Source organism: Bombus vancouverensis, chromosome 3 (genome assembly GCF_051014615.1).
Source record: "Bombus vancouverensis nearcticus chromosome 3, iyBomVanc1_principal, whole genome shotgun sequence".
Classification (NCBI taxonomy): Eukaryota; Metazoa; Arthropoda; class Insecta; order Hymenoptera; family Apidae; genus Bombus; species Bombus vancouverensis.
Genome location: NC_134913.1, coordinates 18,615,147 through 18,638,955, shown reverse-complemented (window position 1 = coordinate 18,638,955; position 23,809 = coordinate 18,615,147). Strand labels below are relative to the sequence as shown.

Here is a 23,809-nt window from a genome sequence, read left to right as displayed (position 1 = left end):
GTGCTGCACGCCGCGCGGCACATTTTTTTTCCCTCGCTGTTGCTCTACTTTCTACCCGCGTCTCCTCTTTTTCCGCGAGTCAGGAAAACGAAGAGAGACAGAACGAAAAGAGCCTACGAAGGAAAGAGGACGATGGAATGGCCAGACGATGCACTAATGCGAATAAAATTACGTCTGCCAGAGCTCGTCCGCTATTACGGACTGCTTCATTGGTCGATGAGCGAGGTGGTAAAGAGGAACTCGACTTAAGCGTCGGTATCCGAGAACTCTTTCGTTTCTCTGCGATAATGTATACGCTGCCGGATGATTGCACACCGGCTAATTAATTTTCCAGCATTCTTCTAACTTCCTTCTCGTCTGTTTCACCTTTTCCATCCTTTGCGTTCGGAATGCGCAACGCGCCACCTTTTCAATTTTCTACTACAGCTATCTCGCGCAATAATTTACCGAACCGGCGATATTGGTAAACAGACGAATTACGAGTTGTATTCTCGTCATCCGGGATAACGCGATAACTCGTAATTCGTAACATTTTCTTGCAAAGTTTCGTCTCTTTCGTTACCAAGCTCGTTAACGTCGCAAAGTACCGGTACTCGTCGATACTGGCGTAACACGTCAAATTTCAATAAGAGCGTCGGTTCCATGGTACAGGATGGTGGAGAGGACTCGTCGTAACTCGCAACGATAAATTTTTCCTTTTTCTCCGACAATGTACATATCAGCTCGTGTTTTTCTTCTTCATCCGTGGCACGATTACGGCATCTACGGTGTAATTAACATCCATAACCATCAAACTGGATTACGAACAATATCCGGCTCGTGCTGCTTCGTCTTGAGATTAGAGAAGGACTGTTAACCGCAGACTCGAACTGCTACTTACTCATTAGCCGACCGGCATTGAGCGTAAAGAAACGGCTCCATGTACATTTACTTTTCAGCCAAGCACGTTGATTATCGGCGAGTGTAGCAGGATCGTTGGCCGAAACTCAATCTGTAAGTACGTTTACACGGTCTGATTAACATCTATGGGTGGAGGAATTAGCCGAAGAATCGTGGAATTCGGTCACGGAGGATCGGTAACGAACGGTGTTTTGGCCGTTGTAAGCGTAACGTTTCGTTTGCACGGATTTTATTAAAGCGACCCAAGGTCCTCCGTCGAAGAAGGCATCGCGCGACAGACGAACGAAGGCCAGACGGACGATCGCGTTGCAGAAAATTCAGCGAACTCTCGTCGCGATCTTTTGGAAAGAACGAGTCGCAAGAAAGGCGATATTCGCGAGATCGTCGGCTTCGGACGGTGCTTTCACATTCTCGCAAAAAAACGTTGACCTGCAGCTGCATGAATATTACCGCGACGAATACGGACACGGGTAACGATGATCGGCACGATATGACCAAAAACGATCTTCGTCCGTCATTTATTATCGCGCATGTCCACCAGATTCACGCACGAGTAATTTCATTTCTGCTCCATTCCGTGTTTTACTCTTACGGCCGAAGTAGACCAAATAAATCTCCACTTTCTTCCTCGCTTCTTCGATTCTCGCCTTCGCTCTGCTCGACCGAATCTTATTTTTTATTCCTAATGAGAATGAGAATCGATCCTGCGAGATCCTGCGATTATTTTCTCAAAGTTGCCCCGCAATTTTTCATTTTTCACGTGTATTACTTTCCGCTTTGTAAGATCGAGAAAGCCGGTTGCGAAGACAACGTTCGATACGATTACGGGTGATTAATCGATCGTTGTATCCTCTTCCGTAAACAAGCAGATTGGTAAACGAGAAGGAAGAACGGCGGATACGGGGAAAGGGTAGAAATAAAAGATAGCAGGGCGTTGGTTGTCGCATTGGCAGTGGCCGGGGCAACGAGCGCAGGTGCACGTGCGCATCGCGACGCAGCTACTCTTGAGCCGCCGCCATGACCGCGGTTACCGTGGCGCGTTGCTCTGCCGCAAAAACGTAATTTACGGTCGTAGCGAGTAGAGAACGTCGCAGAGAAACGGAGAAAGAAGGAAGAAAGCAAAAGAGTAAGAGAGCGAGATTGGACCAAAAAGATCGCGCCAGACTTTACATCCGTCCTTCTCGAAATTCTACGCTCAATTGCCGAAGGAGAGACGCTGCTCTGGATGACGATGAAACGGTACAGAAGAGGACGAACGAGGGATCAGTCGTTAGGGACGATACTTTTCGTGGAATCCTCCGAGGTTTGTCAGGGAAGCAAACGGTCAGAAGAGGCTGGATCACGGATAGCGACAAGGTTTGAGACGCTTCGAACCTGTATACGTACGAAGCCACGGAAGAGCATCGTAAGTCGTTTCAACATTCGCTAGGTTGTCTCGATATTTGCTTTTGGAAACGAACGAGCGTTTTCTTCGTCTCTTCGAAATTTTGACAATATCCTTCGTCGTAACGTCACAGCATCGAACACGTTCGAATATCGTTTGTCTCGACGGTTATACCTTCAGCTTCTACGAAACTTTGTCGATATCTTCGCGTATCTAACGAATTCTTTTCGTTTGTAGATATTTCACATCGGTTTAATCACGAAGTGACGTTAGAAATGTACGTACGGTGTTTTTCTTTCGCGATCCTCGTATTCCGTGGTCTTGAAAAACCTCGAGGCTGAGATTCGAACGCCCATCGCTAGCCACAGGACGCCACCAGAACTCGAAGAATCCTTGGAGCAAATAAACGTACGAGAATAAGTCCCTCCTTGTTCGCCGAGTCCCTTGGCGTTCTCTCTGAAGAGAGAAAAACGGAGAAAGAAGAGGAGAGCGTGTACGAGGAAGAGGAAGAGAGATGGAACGAGTCTCCCTCGCCTTCCAGGTGCGCGATTGCTTCTAATTGCCCGCGCTCTGGCCCCAAGGTGCTTCCAAAGTGAAATTGCTCTGTGGCAGCGGAGATCGCGCCAACAGCCGACCGGCGACAACAAGCCCGGAATAAAAAGGGTGCAGGGAAGAGAACTGCCGGGTTCGTGCGCAGCTTCAGAAAGTGCCTGCCATTCGAAGCGTTTTCATTAATTAACCTTCGGTCCTGCGCGAGGTTTTGCGTCATCCTGACGATCTCGGATCAACCTCGACCAGTTTCGTATACGTACGTAGGATGGCTGACGTTCGCAAACACCGTCTTTCCTTTCCTGTAACTCTATGACAAAGCGTCAGATTCCATCGATGGATCGAGTCAAATCGCTCGGATGAATCATTCCGAGAGAGAATATAAAAGGAAATCCGTAAATAGCTATCGTCTTGTCATAAATTTAACGTAAATTTCAAATTATCTTCGACGTGCATTGTTCGAGGGCAGCGACGAAAAGCAAAACGAAAAATTAATACAGGGTGTCCTAGGAGGAAACTTCCCGACTGACAAATTACAGGTTCGAACGACGAAACGTCGTTTCCGCGAACGTAAATCTATTCGCTGGTTTAACGATCATTCCTACTCCATCGTAGACGTTTCGTTTCCGATCGTGTCGCTCGCGTTGCGTACTGCTTGTATCGTATCTTTCGCTTTTCCCTGGACACCCTGTACGTGATCACGTTGCACAAGTTGGAATCAGATCGAGCGATATTCCATAACCAAAGGCGTTCTGGAAAATATCTTTCGCAACGACCGAACGATGGAACTCGAAAGAGAGCCTGTACGTGTCTGCTATAATTAATCCACGCGTCGATCGTAATAATCATTTGGCGCGAAAAAGATCGGTGTCTCGGTCTCGGTGCGAGATGCATCGAGAACGGAGCGTATATTTGCACGGTTTTTGCGCGAGAACTTCGTTATCGATGACCATCGGCGTCTCAGCGCGCGGAATAAAGAAGGTAGGCGTTTCCTCGGCGAGTCGGTTTCGCTCGAATCCCGCGGAACGATCTTTCGCCGGCGCGAAGAGAGGCTTTTTCACTTTACGACGCCGTTGCATCCTCGCGAACTCTCGCTGCGTCTTGTAAAAGTCAATATTTATGAGGATGCTAACCACCGTCATCGCTCATCCCGACTCGTTAACCAGCTCCGCCGGCGTGGCTTTGTGTTTACATCCGAAGGACAGCCATCCTCTTTATTGTCAGCCCTAAGAAAACACGTCCACCGTTGCATCCAGAGTAGCCAACGTTCGTCGAGCCCCGGGCACCATCGCCTTATCAGTATCCGCTCTGTCTGACCACCATATTTTCCACGGTGTTTTTAGTGAAAACACCTTGCCCGCCCGACCAACGATCATCTCTCTACGCTTTCTTACGACCGATCCAGAGAGAGACTGGTCTGCGCGCCAAAGTAAGCTGTGAGTTCTGCCTCCTGGCTACTCTCGGTAGGTGTTTACATTGTTGTATAAGAAACGCACCAGGCTTGCGGAGCTAACTAACCGGACATTGAATTCTAACGAGGGCCGTTCGAGTGGAATTTCGAGCAAGTGTCCAGATCTTTCGTACTGTATTCGTATTGTATCGAGCGAACACCGAGGCAATCGCGAGATCGATAGTCGCGCGTTTTTCGCTCAATTTCGATCGAATCGTATTTCTCCGTTGGAAAGTTTCTTCCAGGGGAAAAGGTTCTTTCGACCTTCTTCCAACGTTAAGAGCTCTTTTCACCGTTGAAAGAATAATCGATATCGGAGTATAAAAGATGCAAAAACGACGAGAAAGAAACGTTCGTGCGCAACGTGCAATCTAAATCCTCCACAAGTAGGCTCGAAGGCATGGGGTTTCCTTTTTCTTTTTTTTATTTTTTTAGACGAAAAATAATGCAAAGAAGAGATACGCGTTTAACGCGAAAAATCGTCGCATCCGCCATCGTGAGGAATTGCCTTTCGCGAAAGGTTGCGCGGATCGAAGAGCGAAGCGTAATTGCGACACGCCAGGAGAAAGGCACAACGTGGTCGAAGTAACAGGTGCCGCGCGAACTTGAACAACGTGGCTCGATTCGAGTGCCGCCATCTCTCAACCGAGAGCTTCAGTCAGCCTTGCGATTAGGTCAGAAAGCGGTCGATAAGAAGAGCTCTACCATTCGTGTAGAAAACTGGCGCGTATTGTTCTCCAAGGACGTTCGCGACTTCAATTCAAAATTCTTTAAATCGCACTCACCCTTTGACAATGTTCGGAAGTGACCACCGAGAGATCCGCGAGCGGCTGAAAGATAACATCGTGAAATTCGGGATAGTTTCGCGCCAGCGGCCTTGCGTACAGCTCCTTCGCGCTGCACAGAGCTTCGTGGTACTCCTCCTCGGCATGAAGAAGCTTCTCCGTAGCTCTGTATCGTCTGTCCGTATCTGTAACACGAAGAAACAAAAAACCGACGATCGCGTCACTGATTCACCGGTCAGAGCGTAGCAGCTATCGACATACGCGTCAATAACGGTGATAGCGTAGAGAGCAACCGACTTCTTCGGCGAATAAAGTCGGATCGAAGCGGTGGAAACTCACCTCCTATCGGATCGTACTGTCTCGCGGAGTCCTCGATCAGCAAAACTTCTCCGTGCAACAGGGCAACATCGGCGGCTGGATCGATCTCCGCTCTGGAGCCAGCGAGCAACAATCGAGGCCTGCAGACCCGATACTTCAACAGCACGGGAGCAACCACGGACGAAATAGCTCCGGGAGACGCACCAGGTAGCTGCAATCAGACGTGGCAGATGGTCGATAAACGTGTAGCAACGATAAACAGTCGCGACAAGAATCCTAGCTTTCGGTATCGATTTACGCGTCTCGTATCGTAATTTATATTTAATGGAAACGCGCGCGATTCACAGATACCATCGTATATATCTGTTTCGACGATATCGATGGATCGATAGAATACAAACAGTAGATCGACAAATCGTAAACGACTGGAAATTTCGTGACGAGGTTCCAATACGTCCAAATATCTTTCACACGTTGTACGCGTAAAAGTGGAAACCGTGAAAATTGTTTGGCGCTGGAAAACCTTGGAAGACAAATTTCAACCGCATGGACCGTCGGAAATTCTGCGAATTGTCCGGAAATTAAAAGCTCGATGATCGATGAAAGGAAATTATCGGATTGACTGGGATATCCAATAATCCAAAGAATCGTGCAGCCGGAGTCTGGTAGTGGGTAATAACCACGTGGCTTTTGTAAAGTACAACTATATTCCATCGACCCATACGTTTTCGCTTCGATCCACGCCTTCGATGAATTCCAACAAAGCCAACAAGTTTAATCGAAGTTTAAATCGAGTCATATAGCCGGACGATGGTAACCGCGAGAGTATCGATTCGTCGGGGCCAGGCAAACGAAAATTGTAATGTGTTGCACGAGTTCGTGGTTGCCCACTGTGCTTAACCCGCGACCTCGTTGGTAACCTTACGCCGGCGTGGCAATTATCGCTGGCACAGTAACGGGTCGGACAATGCAATTTAATCTCGGTTTACAACAGCCAAGCTTACACCCGACGCCGATCTTTTCTAATCGTCGTTCTCGGAATGGCTCGGAAGAGGAGAGCAATCGGTAGACGCGGGGCAAGCGACGCGAGCGAGATTCTTTCTTCTCGACCGAATAATCGACGGTTCAAGGGAATCAGGCAGAGTCGGATGATCCGGTGCGGAGCGTGCGATCACCCAGGATCGACGATACGATCGGTATGATTGGGAAGAATCCGGTAGTCGATGAGCTCCACGCCGAGCGTACCGTTAATCATATTGCGAATTCTTTTTCCGGTGTAACGTGGCTCGCGCGCGCCTCGTTCAGGAATTCGGTGCGTTCGTTTTGTCCAAGTCGAACGTTCCTCGCGACTTTCCGCTCAAGCAGAGTTACGCGCAAGTATACGCGTAACCACGCTCTTAACGATCATCGAACGCACAAAGTCGTCACACCGTTTCTTTCTATCGCGTAAGCCGTTTCCTTTGCAAATTATGATACATTTAAACGACGATACGTAGCGGGATAATGTCCGGCGATAAGATCGAGCTTCTTTCACGGTAGAACGTTCGAAGCGAGAGAGAGAGAAACGAGAGAAAAAGAAAATCTGCGAGTTCCGCGACCATCCACGAGCGTGTTTTCTCGGTTAATAGATCGGTAGATGAAAACGCGATTAAAGAAAAGGAATGGTCGAAGATACGCGTTCGCGGCTCGCGTTACGAGTCCCTTTTATATCCAGGACGATTCTCATCAGCTCATCGCGGGTATAAGAGCGATGCCCGTTCGAGACGTATATACCAACTTCTCGTTTAAACGAGAAGCGCGTTATCTCTGTGACCAAGTTTTTTCACGACCGGCGAGGTACTGATATTACTCTCGATCGGAGAAAGGGCGAATTCGCGTATACGCCCACTCTCGCTTTTAATAAAGTCAAACCGGAATCGTAAAACTGAATCTAAATTGCGTAATTATACCGGTCTGTCTCTCTCCGTTTTCTCCCTTCCATCTGGCGTTTTGTACCCGTTCGATCGCGAACGGCCTCCGCTTCGTTTCCTTCGTTTTCGCCACCCTCCGCCTTCGCTTCTTTTCGATTCTCTCGCAGCCTTCGTGTTTCGCCTCGCAACGTTTCCCTGTCCTCTTTCCGCCGCTGCGATACGAAGACATCGGAGCGAGCAAGATTATAAATTGGCGCGAAATACGAGTACACAGCGCGCATCCCCCGTTGCAACGGCTTTTAAAACCGGCCTTATTCGGCCAAAAGTAAATGCCTTGCAGCACCGGCAACCGCAACCGCTCGCTCGCCGCTTTATATTGTAATTAAACATTTGATACGAACCAGACGTACGAGGGCTCGCGCGTCTCGCGCTACACGCGATTGCACTTTATGGATGTTAATATTAGGCTAACGATCGAGCCTGCTGCTTTTTTTAATGTATCACTCGCCGACCGGACAGCAACAAAATTACAAGTCGTTCGAGCAAAGGGTTCAAACAGAAACAGTCTGCCTCTGCCTCTGCTTCTGCCTCTCTTACTCTCTCTCTCTCTCTCTCTTCCTCCCTCTTCTCTTCTTATTCTATCTCTTTCTTTGTCTCTTCGTATGCTTCGTGAACGGTGTTCGAGAGAAAAACGACCAAGGATCGCGAATGTTTCCACCGCGCGAATCACTCGAGCCCCTGCCGACCGGAAATTGCCTCTAATTGCCTCGCAAACTTTCATTCTTCATCCTGAATATCCGCGACTCCTTCTCTACCCCCTCCCCATCTTCTCCGTCTTTTGATTAAATCCCTCTCCATTAAGCTTAATCGGATTCCGCTTTATCATCCGTCCTTCGTTTAAACGAGCACGACTCACAAAAGCAAACGCCTCTTTGTCATGTTCAACGCGGTCGAACCTGTTACTGAACCCATTACCAATACCGATAGACCATATTTCTCTGTCCCACGAGTCGTCCGCGATCGAATCCGAATCAGTATTCGATCGCAAGGCGAGTCGTTCCAATGGACGAGAGAGAGAGAGAGAGAGAGAGGCAGATGAGAGGAGACTGGTCGTGCTCGAAGAACGATGCGTCGATACTACAAGATGATAATACACTTTCTTTTTCTGCATACCTTCGTTACCATAATTTTACTAAACGTCCACTATGTATTTACGAGTGTTTAATTTCAGAAATATTGGGTCACCGTATAAATCTATTAGCTTGACAAATTTTTATACATATTTTTCACGCCATCGAATGGACCATCGTAGAACGCTGCGACTTATAGTCGAGTATCAAATATTTTATTTCTTAGCAATAAGAAAGAAGAGTCGATTGAAAAATCTTTTCGCCCCTGTGGAAGCTAAATTCATTCGAGAAATACAATGTTTCCGATCATTTAAACCGAACGATAATACGTACGTATCTAGTGCGTAGAATAATAATATCTAAACGCCACTTGCAAAGTAATAAATGGGAAATATCGATACGAGTCGATCAAAGTTTCTCCGCTTAATAGGATTCAGAAGTTTCGCGTCTATCGAACTGTACGTTTCATACATCGATTCGTGCATGTATCTGTTGAGAATACGCGTACACGAGCATCCTGTCCCTCCCAGACTCATTACGGGACAATGAGCGTCGTTACATCGATCACAAGCCAGACCATTCTGTCGAGGCGGAAGAGAGCGGACTATTTCGAGTGGCCACGAGCAGGAGGAGCCGGTCGATGCAACGCGCCGATTAATTTCTCCCGCGTTTGAACGAGAAGTATCGCCAGCTTAAGACGTATAGAAAAACCATTAATCACGATACGATTGCCACTTTAAACTCGATTGGAATTTCCGTGATACAGTTCCTGCTCGATAACGTGACGTAAGAATTCGCACGGATTGTGTCATCGTCGACTAGTAATAGCGAGAGATAATCCGCAGTTCACGAATATCGACCTTTTTATTTCGTTTTATAGCGATAAAGCGAGAAGTTCTAGCGAATTTTACATACCATTCGCGGATTTTTATGCCATCGTGGAAAATTCAAACGCGCCTTTTTAATTAACAAGATTCGAAATTATATAAAATATGGAAAGCAGGGCGTACCTTTTTAACATTTAACGAGTGAAACTTTCTACTTATTTCTCGTTCATAGACGTATAGATTCGCGCAAATATCCGCGGTTTATTGAAAACTAAATTTACTTTAAAAAAAAGAAAAAAAAAAGGAAAAGAAGGAATAAATATAACCTGAAATGTAATAATCTCGAGATATCTGCATGAATCAGAATTGACTCAGACATATCTATTTAAAGTGAGCGCTATTTGCAACTATATAATGAAACAATCTATCTTAAACGACGGTTCTTGGTCTGGAAAAGATTTTCGAGGCACGCGGCAACGAGGCTAATTTTTTCAATTCGAAGAATTACATCATTGGTCAATTACCGGATAGGAGGAGCTCCAGTTGGAAGAAAGTGGCCGCGACGGATGATCGAGGGCTGTGCGCGTGTCTGGAATTGTTTTATAAGAGTTGTTCGACTGGGGGGAGGGATCTGCTCTTAACAAATGAACCGACCAATTGTTTCAATAATTGAAGATCAAAAACGGTTTTGCGTGTCGTTAATTTTATCAATGATATTTATTTTATTGAAATTTATATCGTCGAACGTATCGAACGTACGCTCTAGTCAAAACATTGTTACCCAATAACGGCTGCCAATAATGGATCGAGAGGTATGATTGTCATGCGACTGAGAGAACGAAGGCCATACCAAGTATATATAGCTCGACACAGTGGTGGCACGGAGAAGAATGTAAGTACTTGCGTAGTACACAGAGAGATACACTTGCTTTGAATAGATCGCCTAAGCCTAAAGAATTTCAGACTCGGTCTCATACGTATTTAATCGTATCTAATTAAAGAATTTACATTGTAAATCGAAGATCGACCGAATAGTTGTATCGAACTTACTCGACGACAGTTTGATCGCAATTTATAATACGATGGAATAATATTTAGTACACATACGCTACAGTAAAATCGTACAGTAAAATTACTTGGCGTTTAATTAAATAAATAAACCGTACTACGATCGTTTGAATCCGCCTGACTGAAAAATTACAGCTAGTAGAAAGAATCAAGGAACTGCTGTTACATAAACTGTTTTCTCTCGATGGATTCAAATAAATCGTTCGACCGTAAAGCATAAATAATCGCGCGATAAAATTGGCAAAAAATCGATAATATACGTACGGATGCTAAAAACTTCCCAGGTGAATATAAAATTGCGAACATTTCGTATAATTCCGTTCGACAAAAATTGCAAAGAGGGTAGCGACACCCAGGTAGATCGTCCCACCACTGACGCGCGTCGCTCACTGGGGGTAGGACGAAAACACATTCGGTCGAACCATTGCCGAGTTCCGTTCTTTTCCACTAAATTAGCTAAATGGAGAAAATTTGTATCTTTGATATCGTCGACCCTCCACCGAAATCAAATATTCGCAATGAAAAAATAAAAATTCGCGTCTTTTAACAAAAATCATCGATAATGGACCGAAGAAAAGAAATTCTCGTTTACACTTCGTTAGCTAACGAGGGAAAGTATCTCATCGTTTATTTTTCCACCGCTCTTCTTTCTTTCGTATCTCCTTTCATCGTGTACTTCCGTGTCAAAATTAAACGCTTTCAACGCAAAAAAGTAAATTATCATACATAAATAAATTACCTCCGCTCTATCGATACAAACCGCTGGCGAGGAAATTAAACGGCAAAATTCCTCTACGCAAGCGAATAAATCTATCGTTAATAATCGTACCAATTTTCTACTCTGAATCTAGTTCAAGAACAAACGAATATTTTCTTGACAAACACCCGGTACAAGTGTGCGCCGCAGTATGTAGACACATGTGACCAGTATGGGCTTTAAGCTACCGGTTTGTGTGCAGGCAAAAAAGCGTGTGAATGCAGTCAACACGCTTAAAGAGAGTGAGAAATGTGTTGGTGCACGCGCGTTCTAGGCCTCGCCCATGCTAGAACGGCCGAACCAATTCGTCGAACCGCTGCAGCACCAACAGCCACTCTCATTCCTTTCGCTACGAGAATCGAATCGGTCTGCCACGACGACAAATGAACGCTTGGAGAACACGAAGAGGCTGTTTGTCGCGTCGTCGATTCGTGAGAACACGGGTGTTAAATGAAAAATCGCGATTCAGCGCGCGGATCGGGCGGGATGCGCGCGATGCATTATACATCGCTGCTTGAAAACTATCGTTCCAGCTGAAACGATTCCGCGAGAGAATTCCGATGAACTTGCGCTTCTATGCATCAAACGACAAACACCAACTACGATCGGTAGAATTTATGTCTCGGAATATTCCACGTTTCGAAAGTTTTCGTACGTTTTATCGTACAGGTTGCTTTAGGAACGAAAGGATACGCGACTCAAACTTATACGAGTGAAAACTAAGCCAAACTCGATTCAAACGTAGACCTCGGATCGTAGAACGTTCGAGTTTTCACAGACTCTCGGACAAGCTTTCGGACGCAAGTTGCTTCGAAAGAAGCAGCGTACATGAATCATTCGAGAAGAGCAATAAAGAGATGACGCAAGAACTTTTCCATCAGCCAGCAGATCGCTGCGAGAAGATCATAAAGGTTGAACAGTCGCTATCGTTTTAATCTTTCGGCGAGAAGATATTCGCCGAAATTCGTCATAACGAAACGACAATGAGCGCTCCTTCCTGCGTAGAAAGCTATGACAGGAAACGCAGATTCACCGGTATTTCCGCTAGTTGACTCTCGAGGTTAAAGCTTCTAATGACTGTTTACGCTTTATGCTGTTCACAATGAAGCCGTTAAGAGTCTCCCGTACAAAGCAAAGTAGAGAAATACGAACTTGGTTTCGTGGAAAACGCGCGACCGGCTATCCTAGATCCTCTAGATCCCCGGCCGAATAATTGGCTCGTCTCAGAAGTGGCAATGCAGCGGTCGAAAATAGTAAAATCGAGCTAGAGGCGGATGACCTGCTTTCGGAACGCACATGTTTCTCGCAACAACGAGCTTCGTTCATCTTCGCCTTAATATCGCGTTCTTCTGTTTCTTCGCTGCGTTAACGATAGCCGTGAGATTAATAGCGCGAACAATACCGACGTGGAGGAGGCGATTATCTTTATGACAACGATTTCAACGTATAATTCTGGTACCACTGACATCTGCTACGCGTCAACTTGAATTTACGACCATTTTCTTCTCTTTTTTCTTAGTCAGACCGACAATTCGAATCTTCGCGAAGGAATTATTTCATAATACATCGTACGTACGTTCTACGTCGCAGGACGACGTACGAATACGATGTAGAAAAGGAAAAATTAGAAAATTAGGATAAAAATATGCACCAGTTTGACGTAATTGTTCAGTCAGTTTAATTCTCCACTCCTCGAAAACAGGACATTGTTACAGTCTGACTAAGCCTGTTGGAGCAACCGAGTACACGAGACTACAGTACCCGAATTCACGACACGATGAGCGATATTCCGCGACAATTTCTGTCTTTGTGCATCGTCTGCTCGAGCCCTTTCTATTCCAAGGCAGTTGTTGATAAACCAATTCCGAGAGAAATGGATGGATTTTTTTCGAGATTCAGCTAGTGGAGCCACTTGTTTGGTTGTTCAAAGAGCGCAAAGTGGTGCTAATTCAGCCCTATTGTCGTGGTAGAGAGGCACACAGGATAGATCCTCTCTCTCTCTCTCTCTTTCTCTCTCTCGGCCTGGGCTACGCATTCGAGAATAGACGTTCACTCGGTCTAAATTTGCATGACCCAATGAGGGGCCACTGATCTCCCATCGTCGAAAGTAAATTTCCTGGAACCGTCACTTCGTAACGTATTGCGCGCTGCATTACCCAATATATACATTCGAAAATAGATTTTTCGCGGTACAAGTACTCCTCGATGATACTTTCTAATTTTAGTCAACGTTACTCGACAGCCGACGGTGGAATTTCGTCGTAGAGGCACCGAGGACCTTGCTAATCGCTCTCGACCCACGTTCTCTCTCTCTCTCCCTCCCTCTCTCTCTCTCTCTCTCTCTCTGTCTCTGTCTCCGTCTCCCAAGCTATCGAAATTCGACGCTGCAAAAAGTCGAGACCCGAGAGGAGGCGATTTCGATTCGAAACGCGTCCCTGCAGAAAAAAGCTACCATAACTCTGCTGACTCGCGCCAAGTCAAGGTGATACCTGCCAGCAGACTGCATTAATTGTCGCTGGAATAACGATGGCAGGGAAAAAGAAGGATACACCCACTCGGTTCTCTAGGTCAGCAGGGTGATCTTCAGAGCGAAAAAGGCGAGATAAACGAGCTGTCGGGAAGGACGATTCGCGTGGGTGGTTGCGCGCGTGTCAGACGGCTTAACGGTCAGAATCTGCGCGAGCGAGGCGCATTTGGCTCGCGATAATGCATTAGATTCTGTTCGCTCTTTGCTCTCGCTTCCGTTCTTCCTTTCCTTCCATTTCTCTTTTTTCGTTTGTCCCGTGATTTATCGGACGATCGTTCAACGATCGATCGAAATTACACGCGCGCTATTGAACTCGTTGCAAGTACAATGTAAACGCGTTCGTCTTGCATTTTGTTTAAAAACGCGAGAACCTTGATGTTAATCTACCGAATAATCGTTTCTCGGCAACGACGTTATGATCGTTCGTTTACCAAGTACACGCCTATTTGCAGATATTATCGTGTGCGATCGATCCACGGGCGAATTCAAGGATAACTCACGGATGTTGAGATTAGTTACGATCTTAGATAACGAGTCGCGTCGATCCTTGCCGAGAAGGTTCGTAATATACGAATTTACGAAATATACAGTGGCTCGCGATAAATTTTCAAGCGTCAGAATACTTTTGTAAGCCACCGCGCCAATCTTGTCTTTTTTATCCGTGGCAAGTCAACTTCCTGATGTTAACAGGTAAACGGTCGGGGAAGCTACGAAAGTTTTCACACCTCGGTGTCACTTCGGCGATTTACACCGTGCGCGGATCCTTGAATGGGCGATAAATTTTGCGTGTTTATGGTTCGAGATTTAGCATTTGCACCGCGGCCTTGCAGAAAAGAACGGTATACTGGCGGATAATCGTTTGGCATAATCGATTCGTCGTGTTCGTTAATCCGTGATCGATAAGCAGCAATTTTCTAAACGTTAAAAAGAACACGGCGAAGCGTAGAAACCGAGCGTTCGCGTAGCTCGCACGGTTAACCCACTGACACGGAATCCGCGTGGTTTTTTAGTTCGGCCGGCAAGGTCAGTTCCTGGATCTTTTCGAAATTGGAAAATCGCACGTTCTGTTCCGATCTATCGAAACTCGTTCTATCGTTCTGCGTGAATGAATATCCGGTTTCTCTGGCGGACGAGGGACGCTGCAGGAAATAATGCTAAAAACGTTTTCTACGTGGTTTCGTCACTCTTCTTGTTGTAATTTCGCGAGGTTCGATGATCTACGGCGAGGCTTACAGTGCAAGAAAGCAACGCACGTTCGCGCGATACACGCATTTTTAATTATCTCTGCTGTTCCTCGATTAATTGTTTCAGCGGTCACATCGACCGACTGCATCTGTTTCGTGGCAGTGACTTAACCGACTGGCTCGATTGAAATTCACTCGATGACTAATCTGTATAGGTGCGCTATTCTCTTTCGCGATACGTATACAAAGAGACGCGTTCCGAAAATGGTATTGGAATCTTTGCTTACGACGAACGCGTTACCAAACGGTTCTGTAGACTCTCAAAGTTTTATCAAGTTTGATTCGACCGTACACACGACCAAGCACACGCATTTCAATCTCGCTCTTTTGAAGTACGCGACATAGAACCGCGATAATTGAGATTCTAATCCCAATCGTCGAATAATTTTTAACCACTGGCTATTTTTTACAAAACAGTTTCGACTAATTTCGTTCGACAGTTTCTTTCATCATCGAAGGTGCCCAACTACCAGAGTTTCTAAAACTGTCGATCAAATCGTAGCAGCGAAACGAGGACCACGCTGCTCCTAGAGACCAACAGCCTATCGATAGTTAAGAATTAACTTGCAATCAAACGATTCGATGTTCCGGAACTAATAAAACTGTGTCGCCTGGGTCGAAACCACTATCCTACAAATCACACGAGCGACAATTCGCAAGTGTGCGCGGATCCGTACGGCTTGGGAATTAATTCGCCCTCGGTCGAGTCGGGGATCGCATCGGGAAAGCCTGTCAGGCCCGAAGACGTTGCTTGACGAACGCGTAACGATAATTAATCGTTTCTGCAGCGACATGCGTGCACTAGATCGAATCGTTGCTCGAATGCGCAAACACGCGAGAGAGAAGCCTACGACTGTAGATCGTCTAATCGTGAAATTTCTTATAAACGTAAAACGCGTGAGTACTATTTTTGCAAATTCTCGCTTGCGATATATAAAAGAAAAAAAAAGACAGATGGCGGCGCACGATCCACGATACGGTTAGGCGAGCAGAAAATCGTAAATGTTTCGGTGAACGAGGCGACGATTTAAGAAATTTCGAGGAAGATCAAGAAATAACGTTAATATGACTTGTGGCAGGATAATTTCTGGCCTCCTTGCATCTTGGCCCGCGTACTATACTTTCACGATCGCCTTCTTACCGAAACAAACGGAGCACAACGCGATTTCGCAAACGAACGCGATCCTAGAGTCATAAAACCAGATCGGGAGAACTCGATGGAAATTTCGGAATAACGACAGCCGCGTTTGCACAACCGTCAGTCTCGCGAAAATGCTAAACGTTTCCACGAAAATTCGATCGAGTATTCGCTCGGTATTCCGTGACTGCGAGCCTCGTTGCTGCCTCTTGCCAAATCGTTCACGACGACGGGCAGAGAGATTCGCTGGAAAGGTGAAACGATCGAACGTTCGGTCTCGCTTTGGCGATTTTCAATTTTTCACTCCACAAAACCGTTCCAATTTTTATCACGACCCGGTACAGACCGGTGCATTTCCGGACAATGCCGCGCTCGCACGATCAACAGAATAAACATCGTGTACGATTAATCAGACGGTCGACGTTGAACCGTTTACGAGCCACGCAATTCCATAGATTAAAAGTAAGAAATAGGACAAGCGACGATGTTGTAAACATTCTTTTGGAATATCCTTCCTTCGAATTCCTATGGTTCAATTATATCGTTATTAATTTACAGCTACGCGCGGTTACATAAATTACCGTAGAGATAAGTTGCGTGTCTTATCAAAAATTTCGCGTTAATTATATAGCTGGCCAATGGGATCGAGAAATTTACAAAAAGGAGTTTCCGTTTGACTTCGGAGAGGCTCGGTTTCATCGAGGAACGCGTGATTGCCAACGATGAATATCTGATGCATTCGCGAAGTATTCGACGAGAGGGAAAAATGAGCTGGTATTTAGACGATAAACCTGGCATTCGGATGGCCTAACAACGTTTCACAAGAGAGAAACTATTCATACACGATGCAGATGTATGCACGATTCTGGATTGTTTTATAATTAACGATAATCGTGTATATACTTTCGATTCTATTTCACCGTTACCCGTTCACGATACTTGCAAGTTACTCGTCGAAACTGTTCTTGAAAATTGTGCGTTTCGTTCTGCGAACAACGAGGGCCGCGTGGTTCGATTCGGTCGTTTTCACAAATTTGATATTTTCTACGTATACATGGCAAGCGACGTGCATGGTGATAAAGCGGATAATACGTACGTAATGATACGTACTACGACAAGGATATTACGAGCAAGCTACATTTCTAAATAGAAAACGAACGTGCAGGCGCACATCGTAAGGAAAATATAATATAATACGCGAGAGAACTCGATACACGCGGCCAACAGACTGGTGACACGCAGAGGAATTAGAATACAGGGGTATACCGTTACGATAATGGTGAAAGTAGAGACACCCACTTGTTGAGCGTTTGCTGTTCCCCGATGCGTCACCACGTTAACCGCGAATTAGCATAGTTATCGTAATTTTGTGCCGATATCGACCACGTTTTGACCTCGTCAGCTTTAAAATGGCTCTCTCCCTCTAAATTTAGATGTCAACGTAGAAACGTTTCAACGAACGTTTACACGAAACATATCCGACGATAACCTTTTTCGATCACGTTTTCATTGACAAGCTGTAACTCGCAGCGTTATCGCTCGTCCACGGTAATCGAGTAATCGTCGAGCTGACTCACGGCGACGACAATTTTGAAGAAAGTGTCCGTTATGTCTGACCTCAAGACGAACGTCGTCCACGGTCGAGCCGTAATTAATACCGCAAGGTCGCCTTTCGATATCTCAACGATTACCTGGATATTTCGTACATTTTTTAATCAATACCAGTATACCTTGATTCGTTCGCATAGAATGTCCGCGTGTGACTCCGAACGCCGCTCAACAACTGGTACAGCTTCGTAATATTTTAATTGATGACCTTTCTACGTAACGAGAGGCGGCATGTACGGCCGTTGCTGGCGCACTTTATGCGAAAGACGAAATTTACGTCACGTCGAATTCGATGTTAATCGATTGTGCAGTTTTCGGGCGCGATCAGCGATACATAACACGGTATTGTATTACAATTTAAGGAACGCCATTGCTGTCGCACGACGAGCCAGCGATGGCGACCGAAACGAAGGAAATTGCAATTAGCATCGGCGTTTGGCTCGGCTCGCCTTCCTCGATGCCTCGTCCGCCTACTTTTTCCACATCGATCGAATCCGAAAACGTGCTCGCGATCTACGAGGATATCGAAAGGATGTCAACGCCTTTGCGGAATCGAATTCGAGTTACATTCGCTCGCCTAATGTCTTCGTGCTTGCGAGTGAAGTCATCGGCATTAAAAATGAAAAACGCGTGGGTCCTTCCTCGCCATATTTTGCAAAGCGAAAAAGAGAAATTCCGTTTGAACTTTCGGCGACGTAGGTGCGTTTCTAGTACCGGATACTTCTATCCAGGAAACGGATATGGTGGATTCGATGATCGGAATCTGGCACGATCTCGAAAATCGGTCGAACTTCTGGGAAACGACGAATTAGCCCGTTCGCGCTAAGGCTGGGTCGATTCTGATTACTTTCTCGAATGTATCGCACGGCAAAACGAATATATCGCGAAGAGAAAACCCAGAGAAGGGAACGTACGAATCCATTTTGCTAACGGGTCTTCCGCCTGGGGGACTTTAAACTTTTAACAAGGATTGCATCTTCGAATTGACCTGCAGTCGATGCCATTATCTCCGTGCATTTTCTATCGTCCATCGCGTCTTGTCACTGTATCATTTCCATAGAAGATAGCAGGTTGCAAACGGTTAACCGCTTCGTTTCGATAACGGTACGGCTGAAAGGCGAGCGCGAACGAAAGTCGCGTGCGCCACGTGAGAAATTCCGTGCACGATGTTATAATTCTTCGGGGGATACGACGAAACGTACAACGTACGTAAGTAAGTACACGCTATAAAGGAGACAAGAGGCTTTATATAGCGACACAGAGACGCCGTAATTCATAAAACGAGCTAAACAAGGCGTGGTAGATGTTCAACACAATTCCATGGAAATAACGTTCATCGAGCGAATTGCAAGGAAAAAAAGGTGGTGGCCATCGAGCGGCACGCGCTTATAGTATGCAGCTTAATAAATCTTTGGCTGGCACGTCGAGCCTACAAGTTTTCGCAACGATCACGACCGGCTGGTCTCCTGTCGTTACTCATCCTATTATGCGCCTCTTTTTGCCACGGTGAAAGGAGATCCTTAAAGATGTATCTAAGGTGATATTGTCTCGCAAGACGAATGCGCTTATGAGAGAATAGACGATGGATGGCTAATACGTTTTGTCAAACGTTCGGTAAGGAAAAGTGAGAAAATAGAAAATATTTGGGATATCCTCCTACCGAAGCGTGGTTCATCAAGGACACGGATATCTTTTGGTCCTCGGGACTCGATCAGCAGTGGTGAGAATCGATCGCGTTTTGTCGGATTTTTTCTTAATCTTCTACACACGATATTCTCCTCGTTGATTATTCTTTCTCGCAGATTGGCAACGCCTACAGTACAGTAAGTACGAACGCGATTGGCGAGGGGTTCCAAGTTCCCAAGAATGGAACGTGGTACCGAGTCGGCGATCAAAGTATAAAAAAAGACGAATTCATTAAGAGTGGTGCGATATGAAAGGGGAAAATCACTCAGTGCGTGTCGATTAACCGATGTGCATCCTGGTTACCTACGTTACCGCTCGTTACGACTATCTTTGTACACATACGTACACTGCCGCGCTCAACTGCGATTCTTTCAAGATTTTAGATTTGAATTCCGTCCGACTTTGAGAAAAGTTCGTTCTTATCGATCGAGTCTCTCGGAAGCGAAATCGAACAACTGCGCTTTTCGTCGACTTATCATCTCGTTACATAAGAACACGATTAACGTTCGATCGCCAAGAACAAATGGCATATTCCACAAGTTCATTTGTCGTCCGATATTATTAGATGTTCGATAAATTGCGTCATAAATCGCATCGATAAGCTCCTCCTTTCTATAAATCGTTCGAGATGGAAAGAGGAAAGTCTTGTAAGATATAAGACAATATTACTGGAGAATCTTGCAACGATATATCTTTAGACGCAATTACTGAAAACTGGTTTGCAAGTGGATTAGAAATTATTGTCACACTGTCGTAATACAGGTCTCGCTGGTCTAATTAGTAATTAGCAATTACGCTGGCTATAGTTAGTTCGCGACCCGGACGAACGATCGTCGGTGCATTTATTACGCTTATAGCGTCGCGAGGCCCGTACGCTCGACGACTAATCGATAAGAAGAGGTACTTACATTTGCGCATAACTTTGCAGCGAAAACCGTATCGCGTAATTAATGCGACAATCTTGTATAGCGTAACGTCGACGTGTCAATTATACTTTATTAGCGAGTACGATTCGGTCTGTTGATCCGGACGGATAAACCGCGAATCAGACGAACGAAAGCTTCTCGACAAATTCGATAAAGTCCCTTCTTAATTAAAGTCTTTACTAACGCGTCCGAGTTCCACTAAGAAATTGTCGATTCCCGACTCTTTTTACCTTTCAATTTCTTCATCGATGATTCATTCTATCTCAGCTTCAAAAATTCTTTCCAACGTACGATTTGGCTTCCAATCGCCACTATTAACGATAGCAGTCGCACGAACGAAAGATGGTTCGCGACGATCTCCAACTTTGGTAACGAGTCGCGCGTCCTAACAGAGAATTTTAATCTGGAAATTTGTCTCGAATTGGACGCAAGTCCGCGAGCGTATCGCGCGCGGAATATGCGTACGGCTGTCACGTGGAGCGAAGGGAAGGAATTTCTCGAAAGGTTATCGGGTGAACGAGAACTAGAGGGCTTTACGACCGAGTGATATAACGTAGAACGGGGTGACAACGCACGCGAGGCGATAAATCGTAGCTCGACACGAACCACTGCGTCGATGCCATTTTTGTTTCCTCGCGTGGACCGAACCGCGATCAAACGCAATCTCCATTCCGCTTCCGTTTCTACGTTTCTTTCTTCTTCTCTTTTCGTTCATATATTGTCAAGTTGCTGCGTAAATTACAAAATTGATAGAACAAAGGGCGCAATTTACGTCGCGTAAACACTTTGAAATTTCACTAGCGTCTGATTCATTTTTTGTAATGCGCGTTCAGTTTCTCTCACGAGCCACTCCATTAGATCGTCGAAGATATAAATCTGTGGCGTTTCGATCGAATACAAAGTTTTCTCGCAGATTATCGTCCATCTCGATGAATTGTGCACAGGCGAATAACCGCAGCTCTATTTTCGTAAGCACCGATAATCGATCCACGGCTTTCCTCCATCGATACTATTCGACATTCCAAGTTCTTTGGCGGATATTATCGTATTACTTCGCGCCACGCCGTGTACTATGGCCGACTTAATACGTAGACCGGGGATAAGCAAATGCCCGTAGCAATTACTCACTCAACTTGAACCGCGATCGCTCGTAGATCGATAACAAAGGTTACACGAACGCTTGATCCACTATTATTATGTTATTATTACAATCTGGCTCGCACTCCGGCACGAGGAGAAGCTACATCAGCACTGTATTTACCTGTAGAAAGATACGAGCTGCGGGTAGATGCGTCGTATCAAGATCTCAAAAATTAATTTGCTTCTAATTGCAAAGCAACCGTTCATTTTCTGTCCTTATCGCCGTCTCGAACGATAAAGCGAGATCGAAACGACTTCTATTCGTTTCGATCGAATAGAAATATCGGGTTGAGTGAAACTTCGAGTCGTGCGTGTAATACGTAAAACGCACGAAAGTAAATAATACTACGTTTATAAAATTTCTACTTCTTTCCGACCGTGCACGTGTTACTACGCCGAAGAAGTTATTACCAGCGAACCAAGCTGAATCGCAAGATTTCCTCGATTTCTTACCAGCGTGTGAAATCTCTTTGACTCTCGAGCGATTATCGCTTGTTGTGTTATCGACGTGAAATAGCGTCTGAACGATCTAACTTCGAATTCCAACGCCGTATACCTTCTTGGTTCGCGATGACAAGGACGAAAGTTGGACAGCTTGGTCGCGTCGATGAATATGCGTATCGATATGATCGAAGGTATGCACGGTGTAACCATATTAGCGAACAGTCGATATATTGTGCGCACGAGCCGATATACGTGTGTATATTAACTAATATGCAAGATCGCTTTGGTCAGGGACGCACGCGCATCGTTCCATCCAATCGGAACACAGATTCGATTCTCGATCTTCGTCACGAAGAAATTAATACGTGCCGATACACGACGATAATTTTATCATTCCTGCGGCGAACACGATTACGCAAGATTACGCGTATTTCAATTCCGAAAACCCAATTACACGAGCAGCGTACGCGAAAAAGAAAAACTCGCAAATATCTGGATGTAGGTTCGTCATCGGTTAGACCGAACGATTTCCCACGAACGTGAAAACAGATCTGTATAGTCGGACACGAATCTGCAAGCTTGTAATAGGAGAAACGTGCCTGGTATACCAGTGGATAATGGGAAATCGTGGAGTTAATAAGTCAACGCTAATTATACGCAATAGCGCGAAGATAACTACCGCTCCGCTTGGATTTATGATTTCGACGAGGAAGGCTCCTCGAGGCGCACGGTCGAAGAGTAAAATAAACGATAAGAGAAAAAGAAAAGAATCGACCGGAGAGGATATCGATTTGTGTTCGATAAACACGACTGAAAATTAATTTCTCCTACGGCGATTCTAGTCAATGCGTATTACGTATACGATTCACGAACAGCTTCGTCAGCTTGAACCATAAATTACCGGTGGAGTCGATTAAAACGTCTGACGAGTAGGAAAGCCGCTTTATCTCGACTCCATTGACGAGCGACCAAACCGACGATGATTCCACGCACAATGCCAGTCGCATTTGCATAAAAACGTCTCGTGCAACCGCATAACGTCCGATGAAACCTTCCGAGTCCTTGGTAGGTAAGCAAAGGAAAAGAAGACGACGAACCTTCCCGATGCTTCCTCGGTTTATCCAAAAAGTTTCGACGGATTTTTCGCGGTAACACTGGACCGTGAGTCCAACTCTGTTTCTACGGATCTAAGCTAGAATTAGAAAGAACATTCGAGGCGATCGATGGTTTCTCGGAAGATTGACGCACGTTTCAACTGGTTGGATACAAATCACACGGTGTACAGACGTACGTCTGAAACGATGCAGGAAAGGTTTATGAAAGACACGCATGAAACTAAACACGTATAGATTACGTAACGCGTGGTAAATTTAGAAGATGGAGCCGATAAAGCGGACACAGCGTGATTTTCTGCGCGAGCGACCAACACGATGCATCGGCGTTCGATTAGTGGAACGGATGGCACGACACACTACTAAATGGATTTGCATAAAAATGTCTACAACGACTGCATAATGCGGTTGCAGTTTGCCTCGAGAGACCTTGACGGCGTGAGACCTTCCTGACATCAACAGATACGTGAAAGCTGCACACGTGCCTACACGCTTTTCTATGCCTCTCTTCATCGACCCTGACGCAGATCCAAAAACGAGAATCTCCAGCTGTTTCGAACCGCGATCTCGCTTGTCGAAGATACGATGGAATTCCAGGGAAATTCATTCTCACGTGTAATTTCACACGCGAGATAAGAGACGATCCTGCACGAACGGTGCGATTATGGAAAAATTCTCACCGATTTTTTGATCGATCAAGCGTAAACAATACCGACGCTATTACCGATCTCTCGCAACCACGGTTGCGAACTCGTCGTCCGAGAATATTGAGACGTACTCGAGAAGAACGAGGAATTTCTACCGCTTCATCTGCGGAATCAACGTGTCGCGAACGACGACTAACGAACAATTGATTCGACCGATATGATACGCCAGCCAAACGACGATCAAGTCCATCTTTTCCCA

General features: G+C 45.6%; 1 protein-coding gene across 2 annotated transcripts in view; it reads right to left on the bottom strand.

Moving 5' to 3' along the window:
* Positions 1-23,809, bottom strand: part of LOC117153844 (uncharacterized) — a 179,480-nt gene that overhangs the window by 133,502 nt on the left and 22,169 nt on the right. For both annotated transcript variants that reach the window (XM_033328294.2, XM_033328293.2), the window contains exons 2-3: positions 5,408-5,597; positions 5,069-5,253 (exon numbers count right to left, since the gene is read on the bottom strand). In XM_033328294.2, the coding sequence (XP_033184185.2) occupies positions 5,069-5,253; positions 5,408-5,597 (375 nt within the window). The remainder of the gene's footprint in view (positions 1-5,068; positions 5,254-5,407; positions 5,598-23,809) is intronic.